Source organism: Electrophorus electricus, chromosome 22 (genome assembly GCF_013358815.1).
Source record: "Electrophorus electricus isolate fEleEle1 chromosome 22, fEleEle1.pri, whole genome shotgun sequence".
NCBI lineage: Eukaryota > Metazoa > Chordata > Actinopteri > Gymnotiformes > Gymnotidae > Electrophorus > Electrophorus electricus.
This window is the reverse complement of record NC_049556.1, coordinates 6148409-6173844: the sequence shown is the minus strand read 5'-3', so window position 1 is coordinate 6173844 and position 25436 is coordinate 6148409. Positions and strand designations below refer to the sequence as shown.

Sequence of the window (25436 nt, the reverse complement as noted above, 5' to 3'; positions counted from 1 at the left end):
TTCTAGTGAGCAGGAAAAGGGCAGTCAGTGCAGAGTAAGGTACCGAAGGTATTGAAGTAACTGCAATAAAGCAGAATTTTAGCATTTTTTACCAGAATTCCAACTGACACAATGTAGTTCAACCTCAAAAAGCCAATTTAGACTAGACTGCATCTTTATGGTTTTAGATTTAGAGCTATTGCCCAAAATATGTGAAAGCTATTTTTTTCCTACCTAACTAATTTCTTTGCCTGAGCCTCACAATTTTGGTGCAAAAATACAAAAGCCTTATCTTCAACAATTTAAAATATAATGATATTTTTTAAACAGTAGGGCTGCTGTTTACTAATCAGTGCTTGTGGATTAGTCGACTAAAATAGCTAAAATTCATGAAGATTATCCATTTACCCTCAACATTGAGTACTTTGAGGTAGCCCGCCAGGGATCAGAAGCACTATATTACTGTAAACTGCAAGTTGGTGTTTCTCAGCATTCCCCAGTGTGATAAAGCTGAGATTTTGAATGCTGCCTCATGTAGTTTAAAAAAAGCAAATAAATAAAATATGCATAATCACCATTAGCCAATCAGCTTTCATCAGTAATATGACATGCTTAGGATTGCCTAATCATCACGAAAATGGAAGGCTATGTCAAAAATACTGCCACTTGCAGTCTTTTTTTCCCCCTTCTTCTTGCAATCTTTTTCCTGATGTCCCAGCCTCACCACACTCCAAGCTCATTTTTAAACCAAGTCACACATCTTTAAGCACTATGCCACTAGCAAACAACAAGCAAATCAGCAAGCGTACTTAGCAAACTAGCAAATCAGCAAACATACTCCAACACAACAAATCCATCTTGGCCTCCTCAGTGACTAAAGCCTATAGCATTTTACCTACATCGACAAGCAATTTCCAGTCTCACATTTCACCCCATCTACCAATATTTATAACCTGCAATCACTCCGCCGAACTTGTCCTTCTCAAACAAACTTAGCCACATTATTATTACCACTGCAACATGTTAACCTCTAAGCACTTACTAGCAAATAAACATGCTAATACACGAAGCACTTGATTGTGTCTCCATGTATATTGACCCTGTTACCAACTAACCTTCCACCCTGGTAGAACAATAATAAAAATCCCCAACACCCAAGAAAAGCCTTTTGTTTCTTCACTAGCCACTGGATAAAGCAAACAAATCCATTTTTACAACAAAATACCCTGCTACACGACTTGAACACACTATACACAATGGTGCATCAGTGTCTACTTTCAAAAATGTTACTGGATGCTACAGACTGTAGCTTGTAAATAAATTTTCATTAAAATCTGGAGGCAAGTACAATTTGAATGTATTCACAGTTGTTAGTTGTTTGAATGCATGCACAGACTGAGGCCCAAATGCTTGCTCAATGCAAATTTTGCATGCATCATAAGCATGTGTTTTTTTATATACCACTCAATGAGCTTTAGACAAATTGTTACTTAAAAGGCCTGCTCTTGGAGACTGCAAATTCAAACCAAATGTGTCATCCACCCATGTAGAATCAAACCAAATTTATCATTCATCCATGCCAACTTTTAGACAAATGATTGCTCAAAGGCCTGTTCCTGGAGATTAACAGGTGTCAGCCATAGTACATATAAAAGTGAATATATTTTTTAATAATTTGCTAAAGCTGCTCACCATGTTTCTAAAACAATACTTAAAATGATTGACAAAAAGGTCTAGCACTAACTTGGGCTTGGATTTCAAATACCTTATTAAAATGCCTCATCATACGTTATAGCACCCCCATTGTCAAAAATGCACGGCAGAGTCCCGATGTGCCGCCTGTTAAATGCTCACTGATTGTCTAATTGCAGCCATGTTTTTCAGGTATAGAGTGATCCTTATGAAGCAAAATTTTAGCTCAAGTGGAATTTTTTTTTGGCAAGCTATAGTACCAAAACTATGCCAAATTTGGTCTGCTACCTCAGATTCAATAGTGGCATAAGTGTTTAAAAGTTTGTGAAAATTGCTGAACCAGTTCAGTTGCACAGTTACAGCTGTTTAAGTAATAAAGCTCTGCCCCAGGACTGTTGATTAATATATGACAGCCATCATGTCATCGTTCTGGACAGCAGTTAAAGACCCTGCTCGGATATGTACCGGCTTGAGCCAAGGAATCAGAATCTGGAAGAATTTTTTCTCTAGTCTCAACTGATAGGAGTTACTGATTTCATCTTATTTCACTGCATGAGCTAGTTACCTGCTACTAAAGCATCCTCAGGCAAAACAGTTCATACTGTTATGCTGGGTTGTGTTTAGCCCAAAATAGGAATAGTATAGCGGAGTAATTATTGTGCAATCAAAAAAGTGTATTTTTCCATTTAGATTTGTTGGTTTGAATTTTTTTGTAAAAAAAAAGATTTTTGTGAACAAAAGACACTCATAGTGCAGAAACCATTTTAACTTGCACATACATGTCACACAAATATACACAGCTACACAGTTACAAATAGCCCAGAAAAATAACTGTTCACTGCAGATGGAGAGGACACACCTACACACATATGCTGAAAGTGGAGAGAACACTCACAGTGCTCAGTTTGCTGGAGCTGATGAGGACTCTTCGCTCATATAACATGCTTGCATAAAGATGAAGCATGTTATTCACATCCACCGCTACAAAATACTCTGTCAGGTTCCTCTGCAAAAAAGAAACATGGTGAACTCACCAATGAATTACACAGAAATTAAATTACATAGCAATTGAACCTGCAATGTAATTCGTAACACACACAGCAGATTAAATAGTGATGGCAGAGTTATGCATGGCTAGAATTTAATTCCTCATTGAAATCTGCAGTAGATTAGCAGTGCAGTGTGCAGCGTACTGTGGATTAGGTTTAGCGTCACAATAAGACAGAACATTTCTGACAAATTTAAATGGAAAATTAGTCTCAGCAATTTATAAAAATTCCATTGAAATTATTATTTCTAATTACTTCTAATTAACAATGTGTGATTGAAGGAGAATATGCATAACATAACCTGTACAAAGTGATGTTTTTGTTCATTTTTTGTTGTTATTAGTTATACATCTTTTAGTGCTACGTATATACAGTTTATGAAGGGTATGATGTCATTATACCTGTAGTTATCATTTCTGCATGTTTCATAAGATTTGTATAATGTACATAAACAGTGTATATAAACAAAAATCTTTATAAATTTTAACTTAGTATGTAGAACAGTGTGCACTGAATTAGTGTGGAGTACTTGGACTACTCAGTTTATAATTTGCAAATGCAGCAGTTATTTATGTAGTATCTAATTTGGGGCTAGACTACTGTACATCACTAAAAATAACCACTAATACACAAGATTTTAGTGCAGTGATGTAGTATTGCACTAATCAACTCACATTTTCAGGAATACTCGGCAACTGCCTTAGATCAGGCACGGAGAAATAGGCATGCTAGAAATACAGACAGTGAGGGAAAATGAGAAAGAGAAAGGTAGAGAGTGAGCAGGAGAGCGTGTGAGTGTGTGCGCGTGCATGCGTACACACATGAGAAACTGATTTACAAGCTGATAAAGCTACTGGTTCAGACTGTGGTGCACTACAATGAAATGTATAAATACCATAATATAAATAAACAATATTTATGCAAAGTAAATCAACACTTAGAATGCATACAAAATCTGGTGTTCTAAACCTGAAAAGCCTTGAAAAGTGCTGCATCTTTTGAATCCACAATTATTTAGCATGCCATTTTGGGTTAAGGAATAAATATCTAAAAGACACAACCTGAAAGTTTTCAACTTGCCTTCCCAAATGCTTACTTGAGAGGTAACCAAATGTGTACAAAAAATATCAAAAGCACTTTCTCATGCAGGCTTAACCAAATACCTCAAAGTTTACACAGAAATAAGATGTGAACTTGCAATGAGAAGTTTAATATGACAATCCAATACTAGCTTCCATATAAACAACCACATTAAGACAGACATAGAAATGTGTGCATTTATGAACAGATTGCAACATTACCACACTTAGGTGTACAGGGACCCCAGGGTCAGGTATGTGTAATGCGTGGAGAGATTCTAACAACTCCCTCCACCGAGTCTCCTGTACAACATACACAACAGCAACAACATGCTTTCATTCCTAAAAGAAAATTTGCAGTAATTCAGCATTTCTATTGTTTATACCAAATGACCACATATCCATTTATACAGTAACTTAAATTTACCCACACCACTTACTGCCTCTCACTCGTGTGAAACAATGTCTCTTCTCACAATGTATCTAATGCCTCTGCTTCTAACTGACAGAGCATACGTTTCATATCACTTTTTTCATGTCACTGACTTTTGTTAGCTGTATGTATGATTACATCACTGGCTTTGACAGAAAGTTTGTGTAATGATGTCACTTTCTGATGAGCAGCTTGTGTGATAATGCTACTGATGTTACTCTGATTGGAACCACGACTGGAAGGTGGGTGAGGTCACTGGCCTGTCCTTTAATGGTGTAGTCAGCCAGCACGTTCAGCAATTTGTAGAAGACTTCAAACCAAGGTAGATAACTAAAGATACACACATGTGCACACATACGTATTTGTCAAGTTTTATGTAGGACACCTCGACCACAGTAGCTAACTGTATGCACTTATATAAATACACAGAAAAACACACTCAAAATATTTATCACTTTGTAGTATCCAGCAGCACACATACACAAATACACACCTGAGGATGCAGTAGCAACTCTGAGCTCCAGATGAGAGGCGGCAAAAGCCGAAGCGCTGCTTACTGTCAATATCAGTCAGAACAAAAGTGAAGTTCTGTCCCACCTGCCCTACTGCCAGACTGGGACACAAATAGAAAGGACTGAATCTTGTCAATCTGAACAAATACAGGAAAAGCATGACAATTTCTAGGCTATGTGTATGTGTGTGTGTGTGTGTGTGTGTGAGAGAGAGAGAGAGATACCTGTCCACACTGAAAGGAAAACAAAACTTAGGCACAGTCTGCAGAGTTTCCTGAAAGAGACCACAGTGAAAAATTAACAACAAATAAAAATACAAATATATAATGTTCTTAGTACTTTTCAGCTCAATTGAACTTGATTTACAACTACTGATTGATTTACCACTACATATAATCATTTCCAGGTTGATTTATGAGAGTTCCTATGAGTACAGGTGTGACAAGTGCAAGGTTATGCAGTTTTGCACATCTACTTTCCTTGCTAATATGTACATATGAGAGAGAGAAAAAAGCAAATATATATATATATATATATATATATATATATATATATATATATATATATGTGTGTATGTATGTATGTATGTATGTGTGTGTGTGTGTGTGTGTGTGTGTGTGTGTGTGTGTGCACATTTCCCCTCTTCTACACCCACCCGCACACATTAAAAAAATTAAAAACTTCCTGCAGACCTGGTCAGCATAGCCATCAGGGAAAACTCTTCTCACCTCTGGCCCTGCTCAACACAAGCATTAAAAAAAATCATTTAATTGGGTACAATTAGCATCTCCATTAAGACTGTTAGAATTAAAATTAATAATGAGAAGAAAAAGAAAAGACACTGGCCTAGGTCTCTATAAATCAAACATGGATACAAGGTAATACTGCATTATTCATGAGATTTACCTGCACCCACTAGCCCAGAATGCACCACTTCCACATACACCTCAAAAGTTGTCTCAGGACTGTCCCTAAATTATAGAGAGGTCAAAAGTTAAATGTACTTCATAAGCAATAACTATCCCATCCTTACCTTGTACCTAATACTGGGAAAATGGTTAACATTTTGGAATTAATCCATAAGATAAAATATAGTTTGTTAACGCATTCTTGTAAATAATCCCCCCATGGACAACACAAGATTTCTGCCTGACATAAATCACTTTTTGCTTAAATAAAAAGGAATTGCCTTATTCTCAGTTCTGCCACTCAATTTCCCACCTAGGACACTACTATATTCTCAATTTTTAAAACATTAATGCATTCAGCAAATATCTGTATTTAGGAGACCTTACCTGCAACTTTTCAAACAAAAGCATTACGTTTTAGTGAGATCAGAGCCCGCCATTCTGTGTATATCTATATATAGCATATCACCTTATTAGTACAGTTTATCACATGGAAGTCCAGTAGCTTCTACAACTGCTAGAAGTAACCTTCTCATCCTTTAGACTATTTTTACCTGCACAGACACGTCAATTAGATATATTCTGACTTGTATTCTAGCCACAATGGAAAAGCCTCATATTCGTTATCACACTAATTAAAAGCAAACAGCGAACAGAATTGGCTTAGTCTGAGGACAGAGGGTTATAACAGGCGCTTGTACAACGCGGGTATTTAAAACGGCTAACGGTTGAGTGTTTTAGCCTCCTGTTATAGCTAGCTAAGTTAGGTTAGCTTGGTTATGTCCTCCACAATTCGGTTCACGTCTTGATTAAATAATACGCTTCTGCTGGGCGCATGGTATATCATTCGTGTTGATAGTGACAATATATAGGAAGAATGACACAGCAACGATAATTAGCCAACAACGGAATTTGAATTTGAATTTATTCATAATTTAGGAGCCTTAATAAGTCTTTCTACCTACATTCCAGCTACATTCCCACACTCCAACACAAAACAATAAATACATAATGAAGTTAGCTAACTAATAGCTATTCAGCCGTTAAAGCGATCAAAACACATGACTGACTCCATCAATGTGTCATTAAATGTGTGAACCAGGCAGAGTGAACAGCATATAACGCTAATGCCAGTCAACTAAGCAGCCTGTCGCAACAAGTCCAACCAGGCCCATGGTTTGTGAAGATTAACATGAGACAGTTAAGGTCACAGAGAATGGCACTTACTTGATGCGAGACCCCATTCTCATCTTCTTTTTTTACAATCAACTCTCCCGGTGTATCGGTGAGGTAATAACACACTGATCAAGTGATATTCCCCAGGTAACCCCGTCACGTAGCACACAGGAACGCCATTCTCTCTACGCGCGGATCACGGTACGCATAGCAAGCCGGAATTCTGGGGATTGTAGTTTTATAAAAGGTTATTTCTGAATCGGTTAAATGGGAGTTACAGAATGATAAACTACATTTACCAAGTAGAGTAAAAGTCGTAACCCAGAGGTCGCGTGATACAGAAACGCAGTGTGTTGACAACTGTACAATTCGATTTAGGCTATTTCTTATGAAAAGCTGTTGCACGGTGGTTTGTATCCTGCCTGAACGATGTGTTTGCAACATTTTTGCTTTGAACGATTTATCTAGCGTTAGCCCAGCTGTCAATCTCTTAGGAACTGCCAAAACTCGACTTTACTCATACTGAGTTTATTTTAGCTTACAATAGTGTGAGGAAACTCAGTGGGTTCAACGAAAATTATATTCACTAAACATTTAGGAATGCAAACATCTTTGTTAATTAATTTTTTTTTATTATTCTGTCTTAAACTGGAAGTTTCATTTTCAGATTTATAACAAAAATGTGAAAATGGATTTTATTCTTGAGGCAATATAATTAAATGTTTGAAGTGAAGCAGACATATTATCACTTTCCAAGAACCATGATAATTCTTTATGTTCACCTTCCTAGTTTCAGTTTCAAAATAACATGCAAAGGGAAAGTAATAAAAATATAAATAATTGCACATTTTTTGTTGTTGCTTGTTTGTTTGTTTGTTTGTTTTTATCTGGTTGTATGACTTTGTAAAGCACTGATACAGCAGCTAATGTATATTTCAAAATTCATATGTAAAAGCATATTTTTTTCCAAGGGGCATAGATTCTCATCATTGATGCAGTTAATAATATCAGCTCTCTTGCCAGTCAAGGTAATGATCAACTACATGCATCCGTCTGCAGCTGCCAACGACATGTGCCTTTAAGGTACTTTAGTTCAGCAACACAGAACGATATTTTTTTTAATCTCTCTCTCTCTCTGACATAGCTCTGTGATATAGTTCTGTGATATAACTGTGAGGTAGGTCCATGACATAGTCCCATGACATAGTTCTAGGGGTTTCTGCACTTGTGTTTAATGTTGTTTGATTTGCTGGTTTTGATACCAAAGCAAGATCCAATGCTATTATGATCTAAAATATATTTAAATGTTATTGTGTTACTGTCTAAAACAATATTATTGTTTAAATTATATTATCCCTAAACAGGCGCTTCTCAGGTAGCCAAGTAATCCACTCAGGAAAGCTGTAATAAATACATGTCAGCATGTCACTTTAGGTAGTGGTAGGCATCAGAGGTGTTACTAGGATGTCATGTTCCAGTGGGCATTTGAGGTGGGCAATGCCCTTGTTTACATACGCTTTTCCTAAATAGCTGGAGAGGCATTCCTCCAGAGAGGCTACACAGAGAGTGGAGGAGCATGCTGGTGGTGGAACTGAGCACACCAGGGATGTCCAGTGTTTGAGAAGTGTCCAGTGTTTGAGAAGGCTGCACAGGAATAGCTGCGGCTCTTTCTGGAATGCAATTCTGCCAGATAAGTTGAGGCAGTATACGCAGTTCATCACACTGGTTCACCACACCTTCAGTGTTAATACACCATGGCAAACAACTCAGTGCTATGTGGAGGGTCTCCATAAGAAGACAACATGTCAAGCAGTCTTTGAACAAGTAGTAGCAAAGTGACTGGTGTGCTGGTGGAGCAGGAAGAATGTTTCAGACAATGCTGCAAACCTAAGCCGGCAGGGAAAATAAAGTGGGGATGTTCAGTTACGGGCAAGCAGCTGAAAGAAAGAACAATTCTCAATGTTGATGCCACAGCTAGGAAAATTGGCTGCCGGCACTGGCTTTGGGTTGCATGTTGCATAAACAGAAAGCAACTCATTGCCCCCACTGAGATGGAAGAAGTACATCTACACCATCTACTGCTGCTGAGCCTCAACTGCAGTGGGTCCTCCCACCACCTCCTGATGCCCCCTCCTGTGGCCTACTCCTTCCACTCCAGCCACCCACTTCTCCATCACACTGGCCAGACGTTCTTATGCCAGATGGAGATGATGCCAACTTTGGACTAGACCTGCACATCAGTAACAAAACATCTAAGAAAATGTCCCGGTCCTGCATGTAGATGAAACTGATACTGCCATTCCAGAAACAGCCTGCACACCCTAAACCCACTAGAGTGACTGGTGATCCACATCTACACTGAAGTGTCTACTTGGGTTAAAAATAACATAATAAAGCATGGACCAGTTACTAGCTGGGCCGCCCAATGGATGATGGGTTCACTCGAGTCTTGGTCCTCCCAAGGTTCCTTCCTTAGCCCACCCAGGGAGTTTCCCTTGCCACTGTTGTCTTCACCTTGCTCTACAGGGATCTGCAACCATATATTTGTAAAGCTGTTTTGTGACAGCAGGTGCTGTAAAATGTAAATAATAGGTATAAATAAATTTAGCTAGAGAGGCTGTGTTCGAGCCTACTACAGCCTGTTACGTATTACTTGTGTACTGATTGGGCTGCAAATGAGTATGCAGTATGCAGTATGCAGTAAAAATAAAGTTTTCCAGTATGCGAAAGATACCCAGAATATGTGCTACTTAGTGTACTACTTACTACTGCCAAATATTACAGTACGTGACCACAGCAATCTTCATGGTGTACTGCATCCTGTCATGCAGCGTTGGCGGAAAATCTTTCCCAAGTGAGCGGAATCTTCATACGTACACGTAACCTCGTAGTGTGGTTTGCGTTTGTCGCATACTGGACACTACACTGTATACTACTAATGGGACCAGTATCCAGTATACAATATATACTGAGTTCATTATGCAGTATACAGTATGTAGTAGACTATTTCAAACAGAGCCAGAGAGTGAAGAGCGACGGCAAGGACTCCCCGAATCCAGAGCCTTTCCCCTCAGCCTGTAGCCTACATACTTACTTAAATTAATGTTACATTTTAGCTTTTATTGAGTTATGTATATGTATCTGGTTTATTTAGACCAGAGTTTTTAGTTAGTTTAATTCGTTATTAGAGTTTTTATGATTTTAGATTGCAAATTGGATTATCGTTACCAACTTTGGGCCCATTTCCCCAAATTATCGTAGTGAAGATCATTAAATGAGAGAGTGTGTTCTGTGTAATACTCGCTATTTAAAGATTATCTTTGTTATATGATGCTTTTGGAAAACCCAGCCCTGTTCTTTACTATGTATGTTTGTAGGTAAATTTATCTTAAGTATTACTGAGTGCAGGTTTGGGTTGGATTTTAGAAAAAAATCTCTAAAGACTTTTACAATATCCTTCGCCCCCCCCCCCCCCCCTTGTGTTGACGTCATTAATGGCGTACACACATTTACGAACCTGTAGGGAGTAATTGTGTCACTACTGGTTTTGATATGTTCTGCAGAGCGTGTGTCTGGGTATGAAAGAGTACCTTTTGCAGACTACATAAATAAATGAAACCTGCTTCCCGCATATACGTGTAGGCTCTTCTTTCTTAACCAAGTTTTTTTTTTTTTTTTTTTTTTTTTTCTATGCTGCTAGCGGTAGACTAACTAGTTCAGCATTTAAACATGAGTTGCATAGTCAGTCGAATGAACACTGAAAAAAAAATGCTCTAAACAAATCATGATGAACTGGTAGGAAACTGCAACGGTTCGGTGACATTTAAGCTAATGTTGGCCACAGCGTAATTCTTTGACACGCATGTGCACCTCCCCTGTTGATGCAGCTCTGTAAAGCACTTCCGAAGTTGAATTTCTCCGCCCAGAACGAGGAAAACCAGCGACAGTTCAGGAAATTTCCCTGAAGATGAGTTGCATGGCATGTGTATAAACCTGTAGGTATTAAAGAAATAGAGAAGAAGACGAGAAGCATGAGGCACGTAGAAATATAAAAAGAGCTTAGTAGTTATGTTTTCGTCTATTTCCAACGCGTTTGAGTATAAGTTATAGATCAACGCAGAATAAGGTAGGCTATGAAAAATGGCTCGCTTTATATGTAGCGTGTCTAGTAACTTGTTTGTACAATTCTACTTGACACGTTATTCACATTTGTTATCCACTTGCATCGCTCAGTGAACATAAGTACGAAACGTTGTATTAACTGTGGTACTATGTATGTAGTTTCTGTACATGCGCACAGTAGAGCATGAGTTAAACGGAGAACTCAGCGCCCTCCAGAGAAGGCTGCAGGATTAATGAGCAGGCCCTGTTACGTAGTGTCTTAGCTTCATAACTTCCCGCTCAACTTTAGGAAGTGTGCTTGATTTTCAGGTATAAGACGCACCATCAAGTTGCTACTAGTAACATCACTGGCTAAAACGTGTTTCCTCGCAGGTTAAACTGATGACCCTGACGGTACGATAAGGAACAGCTTTCTTTCCTTTTTTAATTTAATGTATTTTAAAAAAATTAAATTAATAAAAATGGAAACATTGTTTAGGCGCGCTTTTGTTGCAGGGTGCATTTTTATCCTGAGGTTTCAATTCTAAATGGAACTTCGCTAAATTAGTGGCATAATGTTTTGCCAAACTAAAAATGCAAAAAGTAAAGTAGAAATAAATCACATCAAGCTTGACGCTGATTTTTTCACGCAGTAAAATACCTAGAGCATTTTTACGTTTTGCTTCTTGAACTAATAAAAACAGACTGTTGACGATCAATTGGAATATATCTGCACATGTTTAAATTATCGTGAAAACAATGATCTCATCACCCAGTGTTTTTAAATGTTACAATAAGGAAGACTTAATATTATTATTTTATTTTCTAAAAAATAACCTAAAACATTTAGTGTTTAATTGTTAAAATCCTGCATAGTATAGCATAGTGAGAGGGTCTACTTGTATTGTTGGAAGTTGTGTTTAATGCCTGCAGTGTGAATCACTGCAGACCAGTGAACACATCCAAGAAAACCAGAAAAAGATAAGGCAGGGTTAGAAAGAGTTTACATTAACATTGTGCAAGGTTGCCTTGACTACCATTATTTATGGAACTATTTAATATTATCAAATCATGAACATAATTAGTATAATAAATAACCCATAAGTTACTAAAGTTAATAAAGTCATTAAAATCATCAGAATTTTAAAACTCAACACCAATTTCTTCTTGTCATCATCTGCCACCTCCAAATGTTTAACTTAGTCTGTCTATGTGCAGCAATGAAACAAAAAAATTTAATAAACATGTTCATTAGTTTGTTACTGTTACTTATGGCTTTTCATGCTGAATTTCATTGTTCAGTGTTACCTAATAAATAGTAAATAGTGTTAGTGTAGGGAACCTTTAGAACAGACTGAATGATGAACATTCAGTTGTCTTTCCCTTACATACACTATGTGTGCAATCAGATAGATGTTTGTAATTGTGTGTGTAGGTCAGGAGGCTTATTTAAACTAATCAGGGATTGTGTTTAAATATGTCAAATCATGTCCGATGTCTTACACAGATAAATATTAATGTATAGCACTGCTTACAACAACACTGAAATCTGTAAAAGTTTTCTCATTCAAAGCATCAAATGCATTAATATATTATGGGCATTTATTTGATATAAATTTGACCCTTAAAACCTCTATCTGATTCTTGATCTGCATATTTGGCCATAGTAAAAATCTCACACATCACAGAAGATTTTGAAAATGCAGTGAGAGCTCCATCAGATAAATAAACAGCATATCATAAACTTTGACCTAGCATATAGTGTGTGCGTGGTGGGCACATATTTGGGTTTGTTTCTTTCTTAAAACCTTGCAGGTGAAGTGTGTGTGTGTGTGTGTGTGTGTGTGTGTGTGTGTGTGTGTGTGTGTGTGAGAGAGAGACAGAGCGAGAGAGAGATGCAATCTGAAACCTTTCTGTGGAATACCAAATAAAGAGTGAAACTGCACTGTGTGATACTACTCACACACACAGAGAAGATGACTCATATCTGAACTACCCAGAATACACACAGTGTACAACACTTTAATGCTGTGCTCATTTCCTTGTGCTTAATATATTTTTCCTAGAACTGTGTGTGTGTTCTTGCTTGCAGACTTTGATACCAGAGGGTAATTCTTGGTGTGATAAATTTTCCATCAGCTCAGAGGAGAATGACTGAGTCAATAATGGAAGGGTAAAAAAAGAAAGAAAATTAATAATGTGCAGTTGTGGCATCTGATTGTGGAAATGTGCCATGAATACACATTCCAGAAGACCAAATAACAAAGTTGTTTTTTTACATTGTTAGTAAAGGATTTATTCACACAGCATGATTGTGAAAGTGATGATTTCATGTATTTCTAAATTGCAGTGATATTATTTAGCCTTGTCAAATGTCATGCAAGAATGTGTTTCTGTGTGTTTAATGTTTGTTGAACTGATTTACGGCTGGGTTCACATTTGAGATTTTTTTAAATTGAGAACATACAGAAATGAAATCATGATAATGTGCATGTATTTTGATTTACATTCAGTAATAAGCTATTTCTAGACAGTGAGTATATTGTCATCGACTCCCATCTGCATGTGTTTGTGTGTGTTTCAGGTTTGACATGTCATAATGGAGGGGCAGCTCAGTCAACAGGATCAAAATAAAAACCACACACTGCCAGGGTACGAGATCCAGGTCAGACCACATACACACCTCCTGACTTACCCACACATCCATCCACATTTTATCCTTAAATATCTGTTCAAATTGCTTAAATTCATTGTTTTTTCCCTTTTCTCTTTTACAGAAGAGTTTAATTTACATTTATATTTCTGGCAATTAGTAGACACACTTATTTAGAGTTCCTTACACAAGGACATAACCTTTCAGTCTGACTAATGACAGCACTCTCAGGTTTTTGTAGGCTAATACTATGTTTTGGTAGTGGTTGTACTACAATATCAAATTATTAATCACATGCCACCCTATATTTAGTGGCAGGGCTATGAACCAGGTTACAGCAGTGCACAGTCAAATTTCCTCATTGAGAAGAAGATTGGTCGCGGTCAGTTCAGTGAGGTCTATAAGGCGACCTATCTACTAGAGAACCAACAGGTGGCGCTAAAGAAAGTACAGGTATCTTTACCACATGCACATACTAACACTGAGACTTTAGTTGTTCATGGGGAATAGCACTCTCACAGGAGTGGTATCAGATGATGGGTACTGTGTGCTAACATTATTTTTGTTTTGCTCATAGATTTTTGAGATGATGGATGCTAAAGCTCGCCAGGATTGCATGAAGGAGATTGACTTGCTCAAGGTTAGTGCTAATTTAAAAATTTGTGGCAGAAAGACAAAAAGGGGAAGAATGTGATTGTGAGTGTGAATGTTTGGCCAGCAAAAGAAAAGCTGTTACCTCACATTGAACAAAACCAAAAAGTTCAAAACCAGAAAGTAAATCAGTGAGCCAGTTAGAAAAGTTATTCTTGATTAGGGATGGAACAGTACAAACATGTTCTAATACCAGTGACCAAAGTTTATTGTAGTGTTTTAAAAAATATACTGTAACTGTTGAAAAGGCACTAATAACATTGTCATGATTTCCCTAAAGTTATTATATTGATAGTTCTTTTGCTTAACCATATGCATTTCCCTTTGATTAGGACTGCCTGGTTAAACATAGGCCTTTATCTTACCAAACTAATTTACATTTGAAACATGAGAATGCTGTGATTTATAAAAACATCCATACAATACTAACCTTCAGTATCAGATGCTAGTTACAATACCTGCAGCTATGGGCATAACTTTGCTTTGAAAAGTGCTGGGGACAAGTATGCGGGTGTTGCATTCAGTTCAGCAGCCCCTCAAATTCGAGTTCCCCTTAAGAAATCAAGTCCTCGGGCATGCACATTCACTGAAAAGAAATAAAATCTGGGAAGAACGTTTAAGGCCACGTTGTCAAACATATCTTTGGTGAACAATGAGAATTTTCAGCACTATTGTTTAAATTATACATGTAGAGCAATTGTTTTCCAGGTTTTCCTTTTCCGTGCCTTGGTTTCATTTTCTCCGCCCCCTCGTCTATTCTTCCACGCCTGTCATTACTTTTACCAGTCTGGTTTAGAGTTTATTAGTTCATATATTTAAACCCTGTCTGGGTAACTGTATCTGTGCTGTTCACTGTATGTAAGTAGGTTCATTGTTTATGCAAATCTAACCGCTGTATGTATTCCATGTATTTAAAGTCGTGTTTATTTGGCCTAGCCTTTGTGTTTCTTAGCCTTCAAGTTTATTCTAGCCTCTGTTATAGCATGCTTCCCCTTTGCTTTCTTGTGTCTCTGCTTTGTTTATCATGTATCCCCGTAATCTCCGTGTTGGTAAATTGACCCTGGACTACTCTGACGAGTACGACTTTGGATTTGCCCTTAATAAATCTCGCTCTGCCCCGCACATGCATCTGCCTCTTTACCGCTCACCATTACAGGGGCATGCTTTTTAAATTAAATTTTTTTTTATTTTTTATTTTTTTGCAGATTCAATATCATGTTGCAGTCTTCTGTGATATCTTTATTTTTAATTGATATATTGTGTTGGTGATTAATTCATAATTAACAAATGAAATATGGCCACACTGCCCTGTTTCATTCTGCATTTTTACTCTTGTCACAGCTCCAAACATACATGTGCACACACAGAACTATCTGTACGCTTGACCAATGTACATTTGTCTAATCCTGCTAAAAACTCATTTGCTCTTAGCCCAGTCTTCCTCACATTTGCAAGCATGTTGCCTTGCGCACATCTGATGAAGCGCTCCCTCAGTGCAACATGCTGGGAAACATTGTTGCTTGCAAGTATATTTAAATACTGAAACAGTATCTGTGTCATTGGGTATGTCATTAAAATCAGTAACAGTCTCATCTCTGCTTCTTATGATAGTCCTGTATATACCTTATTCCACTTCTTACAAACCACTAAAGACTTTTTAGATATAAAGAAGGTGCACAGCATTTTGACCCTGTCTTATCTGCTATATCTTTGTGTACATTTGACATTGTTCCTCTTCTTCTCTGCAGCAGCTGAACCATCCTAATGTTATAAAGTACATTGACTCCTTCATTGATGACAATGAGCTGAATATTGTGCTGGAGTTAGCTGATGCTGGAGACCTCTCCCATATGATAAAGGTCAGACACAACAGCAGGCTGTGTGTGTGTGTGTGTGTAAGAGAGAGATATAGGGAGAGTAGGATTCTGCACCACACATACACGAATAACTACAGTAATGCTCTGCTGCTACAAAAGAAAAAGAAATAGAGCATAACAAAATTGATGTGATTTTCCTCTGTTTCCCCCCCCCCCATCCATGTTTCAGCATAGTGAAGTATTATTTCAGCAACGGTAGACAGCATATATAAACAATTAATTTTTTAAATGTAGAACCAATCTTCAGTTTTTATTTCATTGTAAAATGTTGTTTTGTGTATATTCTTGTAGTACTTTAAGAAGAAACGGAGGTTGATTCCTGAAAGAACAATATGGAAGTATTTTGTGCAGCTGTGTAGTGCTGTGGAACACATGCACTCCCGCAGAGTCATGCACAGAGGTAAAAACCCATGCATGCATACATCACTGTTTAGCAAAGTATAGATGCAGACTCAAACATTACCATATATGTGTGGTATTACAGTGACACACCAACAAATTAACCCTAGTTTAAATCCTTAAAAGGGGATCTTTTTTCTTTTTCTGAAACTCAGGCTTATTAGTCATACCTATCCATTAAATAATCTTTCTGTGTGTGTCTCTCAGATATAAAGCCAGCTAATGTATTCATCACAGCTACTGGAATGGTGAAACTGGGAGATCTAGGTTTGGGACGGTTTTTTAGCTCCAAAACCACAGTCGCACACTCACTAGGTAAATATGCAGATAAATATTCATACTCACACATACACGATGCACAGTTTTGAAAGCAAGGTTTTACAAGGCAGGGAGTCTATTTCCAGTTTAGGTGTGTCAGATCCCTATAAGAAAGCATATTTTTTATGTTGAAAATAAAAGTACTTAACATTATTGAAACTATGGCAGAAGTGATGGAATTTCATTTGTGTAAGATTTAATGTGCAGTTAAGAGGCCTGTTCACTGTAAAGAAACAATAACTGGGCATGGTTTTTCAGGGAAAACGTGAACATTAAATTAAACATTAAATTAAAAAAGCACATAATTAATAACATTTTAAAATAATTCAGTGAAAATGTGAACCCTAGAAGGATGCAGTATGCAATAGGAACTTTATATTATTTCTGAACAGAGTCAAAGTAAAATACTTAAAGTACTCATCATTTTAGCCAACACAGTGACTCTTGTGAAATAGCTGGCTAAAGTAGTTAAGTGCTGCTGGCTGTAGTATAATCCAAACTGTTGCCATCTTTCCCAGCCATATTGGACAGCCAGGTTTTCAGAACCTCACTGCTATGCAAAATGTCTGTGATTATCTGCTAATTATTAAGCCCTACGTGAGTTGGAAACTTGAAACTGTGGAGAGCAATAAGACTGGTGTTGGGAAAAACCCAAGTTCTGAACTTCTATTGAGAGAATCCCTATAAGTATCAGTATCTTAGACAGCTCTGTTACAGTGGGTTACAAATCCACGTATTCCTAGTTGTAACAGTGACGAGGAGGGTGCAAGAGGCATGTACAGTTTGAGTTTTTATTCTCCGTTCAAGCAACTGAGCAAAGCAGCAAGTGACAAGGGAACAAGGAAACAAACAAAACAGTTTTCCTTCATAGGGCCAAAGAAGTGATGAGTCAGGAAGCATAGTAACTGCAGTGATTCTTGTTGCGAGTGGCAGCAGTGACTCTAGTGCTTGTATAAGGGATAATTGTGCTGAACTAGAGTAGTAGAGAACCTGTGGTCTTAAATAGAGGGCAGAACAAACTAGGCACAGGTATACAGGATTAGTAAGCGGGTGATTAGGAGCAGGGCAGGAGCTGTGTGTGAGAGAGTTTGAGAGAGCGAGCATGTCCCTCCTTCTGGGTGCCGCACATACCATAACACCAATTTTAGAAAATCAATATCTAATCACACTTTTAAAGAATATAGTATAACCAATTTTCACTATGTATATTGATTAGTAAATTTTGCCATTCACTTTTTCATCTCACTGGGTTTCACAGTTGTGAAACCTTGCTGAAACTGCACTCTTTTTTATTCAGTCGGAACCCCCTATTACATGTCTCCTGAGAGGATCCATGAGAATGGCTACAACTTTAAATCAGACATCTGGTCTCTGGGCTGCCTGCTGTATGAGGTACAGTTATAGTCTAGACCCATGTCCCAGTGTTAACTGTGCTATGAATTTTCAGTTTTTTTTATATTTCAGGCCTATTCAAAGCAAGTATGATTTTTTCAGAGGAAAATATTGGACATGATTTTTAATATCATGGGAACTTCACCGTTATGACCCAATCTAGGCTCTGGACTGTAACAGGAAAAGGAGGGGTGGGGGGGAAGGATATAAAAAGAAAAGGAGATATTTATTTTGTAGACGGGGTGTGCTTCAGGAGATGACAGTGCCAAAATAATAAACATACAGTCCTAGAACAAAAACAGAGCCAATAACTTGCCTAACGGAGAAAATAACAGACATAAATGAACAATAACCTGCCCTAACTCCCTGAACCAAAACATAAGACAAAAAGAAAGCTCAAACTAAACAGCGTCACCTTCCTACTAACTATGACCAAACATCTAATGACAGAATAATTAAATAAGTATAACACACTACACAATTTACATCGGCAACCAATTTCCATACAGGGCATAAGTGATGATCACAAATGGGGTTACAAAGCCAAGGTCAGAATACCGAAGGTCTAGTGCAAAAGCACAGGCTATAAAACCAAACACTAACTCTTGCATACTCACAACCACAAAAACATATACCCACAAAGGCAGTCAATTCAAAGTAGTATTAGTAGCAAAAACTAAGAGGCAATTCCATTCTCCCTGTAAGGTGGGCTCAAAGCCAGTTCAGCTAGGTAATGACACCAACAGCCTACTGGGTGAGCAATCACACGCCAACAACGGGGGGCCCGTGTGCAGAACAGTTAGATCTTGGCTCTGGTAAAACAAAAGGAAAAAACTAAAAACCACGCCGAGCGTGAACAAAGGGAAGAAATGGCAACCCCGATGCACTGGGGAAAACCAAACAAAAACTTCCCAAACAAAACCAGAAAATGGGGAGGAACTTGAATGGCTAAGGGAAGCCTCGGAAGAGAGACAGACTCGAGAGGGAAACCTGGAGAGGGGAGGGGATGTGTAAAAACATGAGCACCCTCGCAAACAAGAAGTGAGGTGTAGCACAAGGGCTTACAGACCTCAATACCTGAAGTTACTGGCTAGGAGCTTGGCTCAGAACTTTTGCAAAGACCCAGCACTGTGTGACTGGGTCACTAGGCTTATAAAGGTCTAGCCCTGCTGTTGGATGTTAAGCCTGATTAGTGGTGTGCCTGACTCGAGGCCTCCCTCTGGTGGCCAGAGGGGGTCTCGGCCTTGCACCAACCCTTACAGGACCCCCCCTGGAAGGGGCGGCTCCTGACGTCACAAGCCGCACGATCCTGCCGAAAAGCCAGAATGAGGTCACAGTCCAGGATGTGACGGGAGGGGACCCAGGACTGCTCCTCAGGCCTGTATCCCTCCCAGTCCACCAAATACTGGCCCCTCAGAGGGGCCCACCGAGCACATGGGCCTAAGCCGAGACATGTGGAAAGTGGGGTGAACCCTCAACGACAGGGGAAGGGCAAGGCGATAAGAGATAGGGTTAATGCGGTGAAAGACCTTGAACGGCCCAATGTACCGACGAGCAGGTTTATGGGGATTCCCATGCAAAGGCAGGTCCTTGGCTGATAGCCAGACCCGCTGCCCAGGCCGATAAGTCTGCGCTGGTTGCCATCTCTTATCGGTGTAATGTTTCTGAGCAGCATCGGCAGACAAAAGCGCCCTGCTTGCCTTTCGCCAGGTGAAGCGGCAGCGCCTGACCGTCTGCTCAGCAGACCGAACACCCACGTCAGCCTCTTGGTCAGGAAACATGGGTGGAGCATACCTGTACTGGCACTCGAATGGTGTATGCCTAAGGAGGCGTGCCACAGGGTATTGTGGGCAAACTCCACCCATAATAGGTGCTCTGACCAAGAGGATGGACAGGAAGAGGCCAGACAGCAGAGGGTGTGCTCCAAGTCCTGATTAACCCTTTCGGTCTGGCCATTGAATTGGGGGTGGAAGCCGGAGGACAAGCTAGCTTCTGCCCCAACAACTGACAGAAGGCCCCCCAGAACTGGCTGGTGAATTGAGGCCCACAGTCTGACACAATGCTGCTAGGCATCCCATGCAGACAGACCACCTGAGTAAGCAATAACTTAGCTATCTCCTTTGCAGATGGCAGTTTAGGCAAATGGAAGCTTGGCATCAGGGAGTTGCAAAATAGGGGCCTTGGATCAGATGGCGTTTCAGTTCATCAAACACCTGATGGGCTTCGGTGGACCAGCAGAACTGACCTGATTTCTTTCTGGTCAACACGATCAGTGGGGCTGCAACTGCGCTAAAGTTCTTAACGAACCTGTGATAAAAATGTGTGAAGCCCAGGAAGCGTTGGACCAGACGCACCGAGGTGGGTCTAGGCCAGTTCTCTACAGCCTGCACCTTGGCGGGGTCCATGCACAGTTTATTGTGGGAGACGACAAATCCCAAAAAGGAAATTGTACGGGCATGGAACACTGATTCTCCAGCTTGACAAAGAGGTGGTTCTCAAGCAGAAGCTGGGGGACCCACCTAACATGGGTGACGTGTTCGTCTACTGTTTGGCTGTATATTAGGATGTCGTTCAAGTAGACGAACATGTATCTGTCAAGGGCCTCCCTTAGGACCTCATTGATGTACCGCTGGAAGACGGCAGGTGCGTTCATCAACCCAAATGGCATAACCAGGTATTCGTAGTGTCCAGAGGGGGTGATGAATGCCATCTTTCATTTGTCTCCCTCTTGGATTCTCACTAGGTTGTAGGCGCTGCACAGGTCCAATTTGGTAAAAACGGAGGCCTGCTGCAGCACCTCAAATGCTGAGGTCATGAGGGATAACGGTCCTTGACAGTCACCTTGTTAAGGCCCCGGGGTCTGACATGTCAAACCAGATGACAGCAAGGTTTAGCCGGCTCAGCCAGTCTACCTGAGGATTATGTCGCTGAAGCCAGGGGTACCCCAAAATCAATTGCAAGTCGGAAACATGGATAATGAACAGTACAGTGTGTTTGGTGCGTGCTCCGAGTCACAACATGGCTGGATGGGTCTGATGACTAACAACCCCTCGCTCAAAGGACCGGCCATCAATGGCAGCAATGGGGTTCATCCAGTGGGACCAGTGGCAGGGCTAACTTGTTGGCCAACTCAGCGTCGAGAAAGTTGCCCGCTGCCCCAGAGTCCACAAATGCCTGGAGATGTGTTTCAGACGTTCCCCAAGCCATTGTGGTGCTGAGGAACAACCTCTGAGCTCAGGGAGGACTGGTTGAGTTCGTTAGACTCCCTCGCAAGCTGGGCGGAGATGACCCGAGCTTCCACGGCGCGTTCACTTCGGGAAAGGCGGGTTCAAGCTGCATTGGCTGGGATCCAGACTCCCCCTGCTTGTCATACACATGAATGGGGCTAAGGTTGCACAGAGCTCCGCGAGAGCCTTGATTCCCCATGTTCTGCGCCTCTGCCGCACACACACATGACCAGATCGATCAGGTCGTCGAGAGTCTCATGGTGGACCAGTTCATCTTTAAGCTCCTCGCCCTGGTGGAAAGCGGCCATCAGCACTGGGGTTCCCTCCACTCTCGACCACCACAGTCGCATAATCACATAATCAGCCACTTGGACATATATTCCCTCCTGTTTCGATGGTCGAAAGTCCGCTTAAGGGCAGCAGCGAATTCTGCAGCTTCCAGACCAGGGTGGCCCATGCCAAAGCCCACCCAGTTAGAAGATGTATACCACCTTTGCTCGCTCAAAAGCCAGTGAGAATGGAAGGAGGACCTCCTACCACCTCCTGCCTCACCAGCATAGCTGCTCAGGGGCAGGGAGCAAAGGTTCTGAACACAAGGTGGGCAGGATTTGGGCTGGCTCTGCTGATACCCCAGCCGCCTCCTGACCAGGGGCAGCCAGAGGCACCGGTGTTCGTGTCAGGTCTGTCAGGGCCTGCAACTGAGAGAGGATCTGTTGCAGGGCTTGTCCATGTCAACCAAAAGTCACCCCCTGATCAGTCAGAGCCACCTTTACCTGTTCCAGATCTAACTGTTGAGCTGGGTCCATGGCTGGGTCTTTCTGTAAGGTGGGCTCAAACCCAGGTCAGCTAGGTGAGTGATGACACCAACAACTGACTGGGTGAGCAACCACACTATAACAATAGTGGGCTCATGCGCAGAACAGTTAGAGCTTGGATCTGGTAAAACAAAAGGAAAAAACTAAAAACCACGCCGACCGTGAACAAAGGGAAGAAATGGCAACCCCGATGCACTGGGGAAAACCAAACTAAAATTTCCCAAACAAAACCAGAAAACAGGGAGGAATTTGAATGGCTAAGGGATGCCTCAGGAGAGAGACAGACTCGAGAGGGAAAACTGGAGAGGAGACATGTAAAAACACGAGCAACCATGCAGACAAGAAGTGAGTTGTAGCACAAGGGCTCACAGACCTTAATACCTGAAGTTGCCAGCTAGGAGCTTGGCTCAGAACTTTGGCAAAGACCCAGCACTGAATGACTGGGTCACTGGGCTTATATAAAGTCTAGCCCAGCTGTTGGGTGTTAAGCCTGATTAGTGGTGTGCCTGACTCGAGGCCTCCCTCTGGTGGCCAGAGGGGGCCTTGGCCTTACACCAACCCCTTACACTTCTCACTCGGATTGGATGTGTATAGTAGTGTGAGGTAGGACAATCAATTGGAACAAAGGGCACTGCAATCACAGAGGACCGTTAGCACCTGGCGTGGCGCACGGATGGAGACATGGATCACCACGAAACACCACCTGAAACAGAGGACGTACAAACAAAACCACCCACCTGGGGTCGTAACATTCACATCGTCTGATGCTTTTTTGTTGCAGAGATTTCAGCTAATTTTTATTTAAACAAAATAACCATTAAATTAAAAAGAATATATATAAAGACACAAACATTCTATTAAGCAAGGCTAATAGTTCACGGTTATTAGTGAGCTTGAAGAGACCAATATGTACTCAAACAAAAGCAGCTATCAACAGCAACTATGTTGTATAAAAGCACTCTGTCATTTTCCCTGGCTTTCTGTGATTTTGCAAGCATTGGATACATTACAAGGTTGCTTTTCAAGATGATTTGTTCTGATACTGCGATGACCATTGGATTAACCATTTGGATTGTAACTTGCAAATGTGCTTAAAACAGTTAAAGGATTTATGCAGTATTGCAGTCTGTCAGTGTTGGACACTGAGGAAGATGGTATTAATATTCATATACTCATTTTCATAACGCTTTGTTTTTTGTCTATAATTTGTTTGTCTGTAGTTTTTAGTCATGTTTTTCCTTTTTTTGAGGACTACAAAGCACTTTGATTCTTGATCTCATGTGAGCTGCACTTTTTAGGGAAAAAAAAGTAAAACTAATAAATAATTACTTCTTACTACTTTTTATTGGTAAAAATGACTTATTGCTCCTTTAAACACTAATTAGTGTTTCTAGTGCTATCATAACTATCCATAAAAAACCTTAACAAGACTGGCATAAATAAAAGATGTACTGGCAAAAATAAAAGATGGATATGACCAGTTAAAAATGAAAGCATGGTAGAGCAGAATGTAAGGTAAGTCTAAATATATATTAATAAAACTCAAAACATTGCATTTTTTTTCTTCACAAACCTGTAAGAGGAGTTTCTACAAGATCAAAAATATACATTTTCACTCATTAGCACCTATAATTTTGAGAGCATGTAAGTTTGTCTTGCTGATAAATAATGGAAGTTTTCACAACTCATTTCAGCAAGAATGATCAACATTTATTTGTTATTTGTAATACTTATACTTATGGTATTAGGGTGTTTGAGAATAGCTAACTGTTATGAAGTATTAAAGTTATGAAGGATGCTCATCCACACTAAGCCATCTAGAAATAGCTGGCAAGCAAAATTGACATCATTATTATGATCATAATTAAATAATTATCATTATTACGCAGAATGTATGCATGCATTAAGATAAAGTGGTTTTTGGATTTGTGTATTTGTGTACTTGTTTTGATCTTTGGAAATTAAAGAATTTAATGCAGGTTTTGTTTATAGGTTTTTATAGTTGTCTTTTTGAAGAAGCTACTGATTAAAAAAACAGTTGTCATGAAATAAAGACTTCAATGAGTACTTAACATACAGATTTTTGTACAATTAACAAAATGTACACTGTCCAATATGGGTTTGTATCTGTCAGATGGCGGCCCTGCAGAGTCCTTTCTATAGTGATGAGATGACCCTCCTCTCACTTTGCCAAAAGATCGAACAGTGTGACTATCCTCCACTACCACCAGATCATTGCTCCGAGAAGGTAATCACACACACACACACACACACACACACACCACAAAAAATAAAATTCTTTAGAATATGTGATAAATGGATGCAATTTTGAATATATGTGTGTTTTGTAGTTGAGGAATCTGGTCAGCATGTGCATCAACCCAGACCCAGACCAGCGGCCTGATATCGTGTTTGTCCTTCAGTATGCAAAACAGATGCAAATATGGACAGCTAGCCCCTGAAATGTCCTTCTGATCACCCACACAAACCCTGTGCTGAAACATTTGGAGACAGGACAGTGACAATTATAGAATATGAACTAAACAAGGCTGAACTTAATTTTGCTGTAAGACTGTACTAAAATATACATTGCTTTACTTCGCAGACCACTTACCTAAATGCTTCTTCTAGAAGATTTCTATCTAAAAGTAGTTAATGCTTGCTGGAAATCATGAGTTCTCTGTTACCTGGTTGATGTGGGATCAGTATTCACAACCTGAACTCTTCATTTTTTTGGAGATTCAGCTCTGATTAGGGGCTGAAAGATCGTATGGGTGGAGTACGAGCAGAAGGGTTTGTTTTTTTAAGTATAGGAGTGAATAGCTAAATTTAGCTTAAATATAGTTTTAGGTTAAACAAATATTTAACCCAAAATGTAAAAAAATACTAACAATGTACTCTTGAAAATAATTTGTTAAAACAGTATTCTTTTATTATTTTTTCTCTACTGCAGCCTCCATCAGCAATATGGGGACTCCTCTCATAGTGTTATTGAAATCAACTTTAAAGCATTTCTGCCAGAATCATGTGCCATCTGCATGGCACACACTGATCATTCAAGCCTGCTCATTTGCAGTGGTAAATAAAAGTCATGTACTGTTTTACAAGAAAACACCTACCAACTTCATTACCTTAAATTTAAAATATTTTTACACCCAGTGGGATTTCAAGCTTT

At 39.7% G+C, this 25436-nt stretch overlaps 2 protein-coding genes across 14 annotated transcripts in view; one reads left to right on the top strand and one right to left on the bottom strand.

Moving 5' to 3' along the window:
• The window catches only part of dennd1a (DENN/MADD domain containing 1A), a 29676-nt gene extending 22659 nt beyond the window's left edge, over positions 1-7017 (bottom strand). For 7 of the 8 annotated variants that reach the window (XM_027016876.2, XM_027016880.2, XM_027016877.2 and 4 more), the window contains exons 1-9: positions 6880-7017; positions 5651-5715; positions 5437-5480; positions 4969-5018; positions 4726-4845; positions 4493-4562; positions 4022-4102; positions 3395-3448; positions 2567-2677 (exon numbers count right to left, since the gene is read on the bottom strand). In XM_027016876.2, coding sequence (XP_026872677.2) covers positions 2567-2677; positions 3395-3448; positions 4022-4102; positions 4493-4562; positions 4726-4845; positions 4969-5018; positions 5437-5480; positions 5651-5715; positions 6880-6902 — 618 coding nt within the window. In that variant the 5' untranslated portion in view covers positions 6903-7017. The remainder of the gene's footprint in view (positions 1-2566; positions 2678-3394; positions 3449-4021; positions 4103-4492; positions 4563-4725; positions 4846-4968; positions 5019-5436; positions 5481-5650; positions 5716-6879) is intronic. The other variant, XM_027016878.2, reaches the window with a different exon arrangement.
• Positions 7018-10718: 3701 nt separating this feature from the next.
• On the top strand, positions 10719-25373 carry nek6 (NIMA-related kinase 6). 6 transcript variants are annotated; one of them, XM_027016854.2, is made up of 12 exons: positions 10722-10954; positions 11260-11343; positions 13022-13102; positions 13514-13594; positions 13895-14035; positions 14160-14222; positions 15982-16092; positions 16402-16510; positions 16717-16824; positions 18125-18219; positions 24396-24509; positions 24613-25373. In XM_027016854.2, the coding sequence occupies exons 4-12, from the start codon at positions 13529-13531 to the stop codon at positions 24721-24723; spliced, it is 918 nt and encodes a 305-aa protein (XP_026872655.1). In that variant the 5' UTR covers positions 10722-10954; positions 11260-11343; positions 13022-13102; positions 13514-13528; the 3' UTR covers positions 24724-25373. The 6 variants fall into 6 exon arrangements, with proteins under 6 accessions (XP_026872658.1, XP_026872657.1, XP_026872655.1 ...); XM_027016853.2 differs by lacking the exon at positions 11260-11343; XM_027016855.2 differs by lacking the exon at positions 13022-13102.
• Positions 25374-25436: the final 63 nt, after the last annotated feature.

Coding starts and splice junctions, on each gene's coding strand:
- nek6 (XM_027016852.2), top strand. CDS start 13,529: ATGGAGGGGCAGCTCAGTCAACAGGATCAAAATAAAAACCACACACTG. Junction 14,036..14,159: donor TGGCGCTAAAGAAAGTACAG/GTATCTTTACCA, acceptor TTTTGCTCATAG/ATTTTTGAGATGATGGATGC. Junction 16,093..16,401: donor ACCTCTCCCATATGATAAAG/GTCAGACACAAC, acceptor ATATTCTTGTAG/TACTTTAAGAAGAAACGGAG.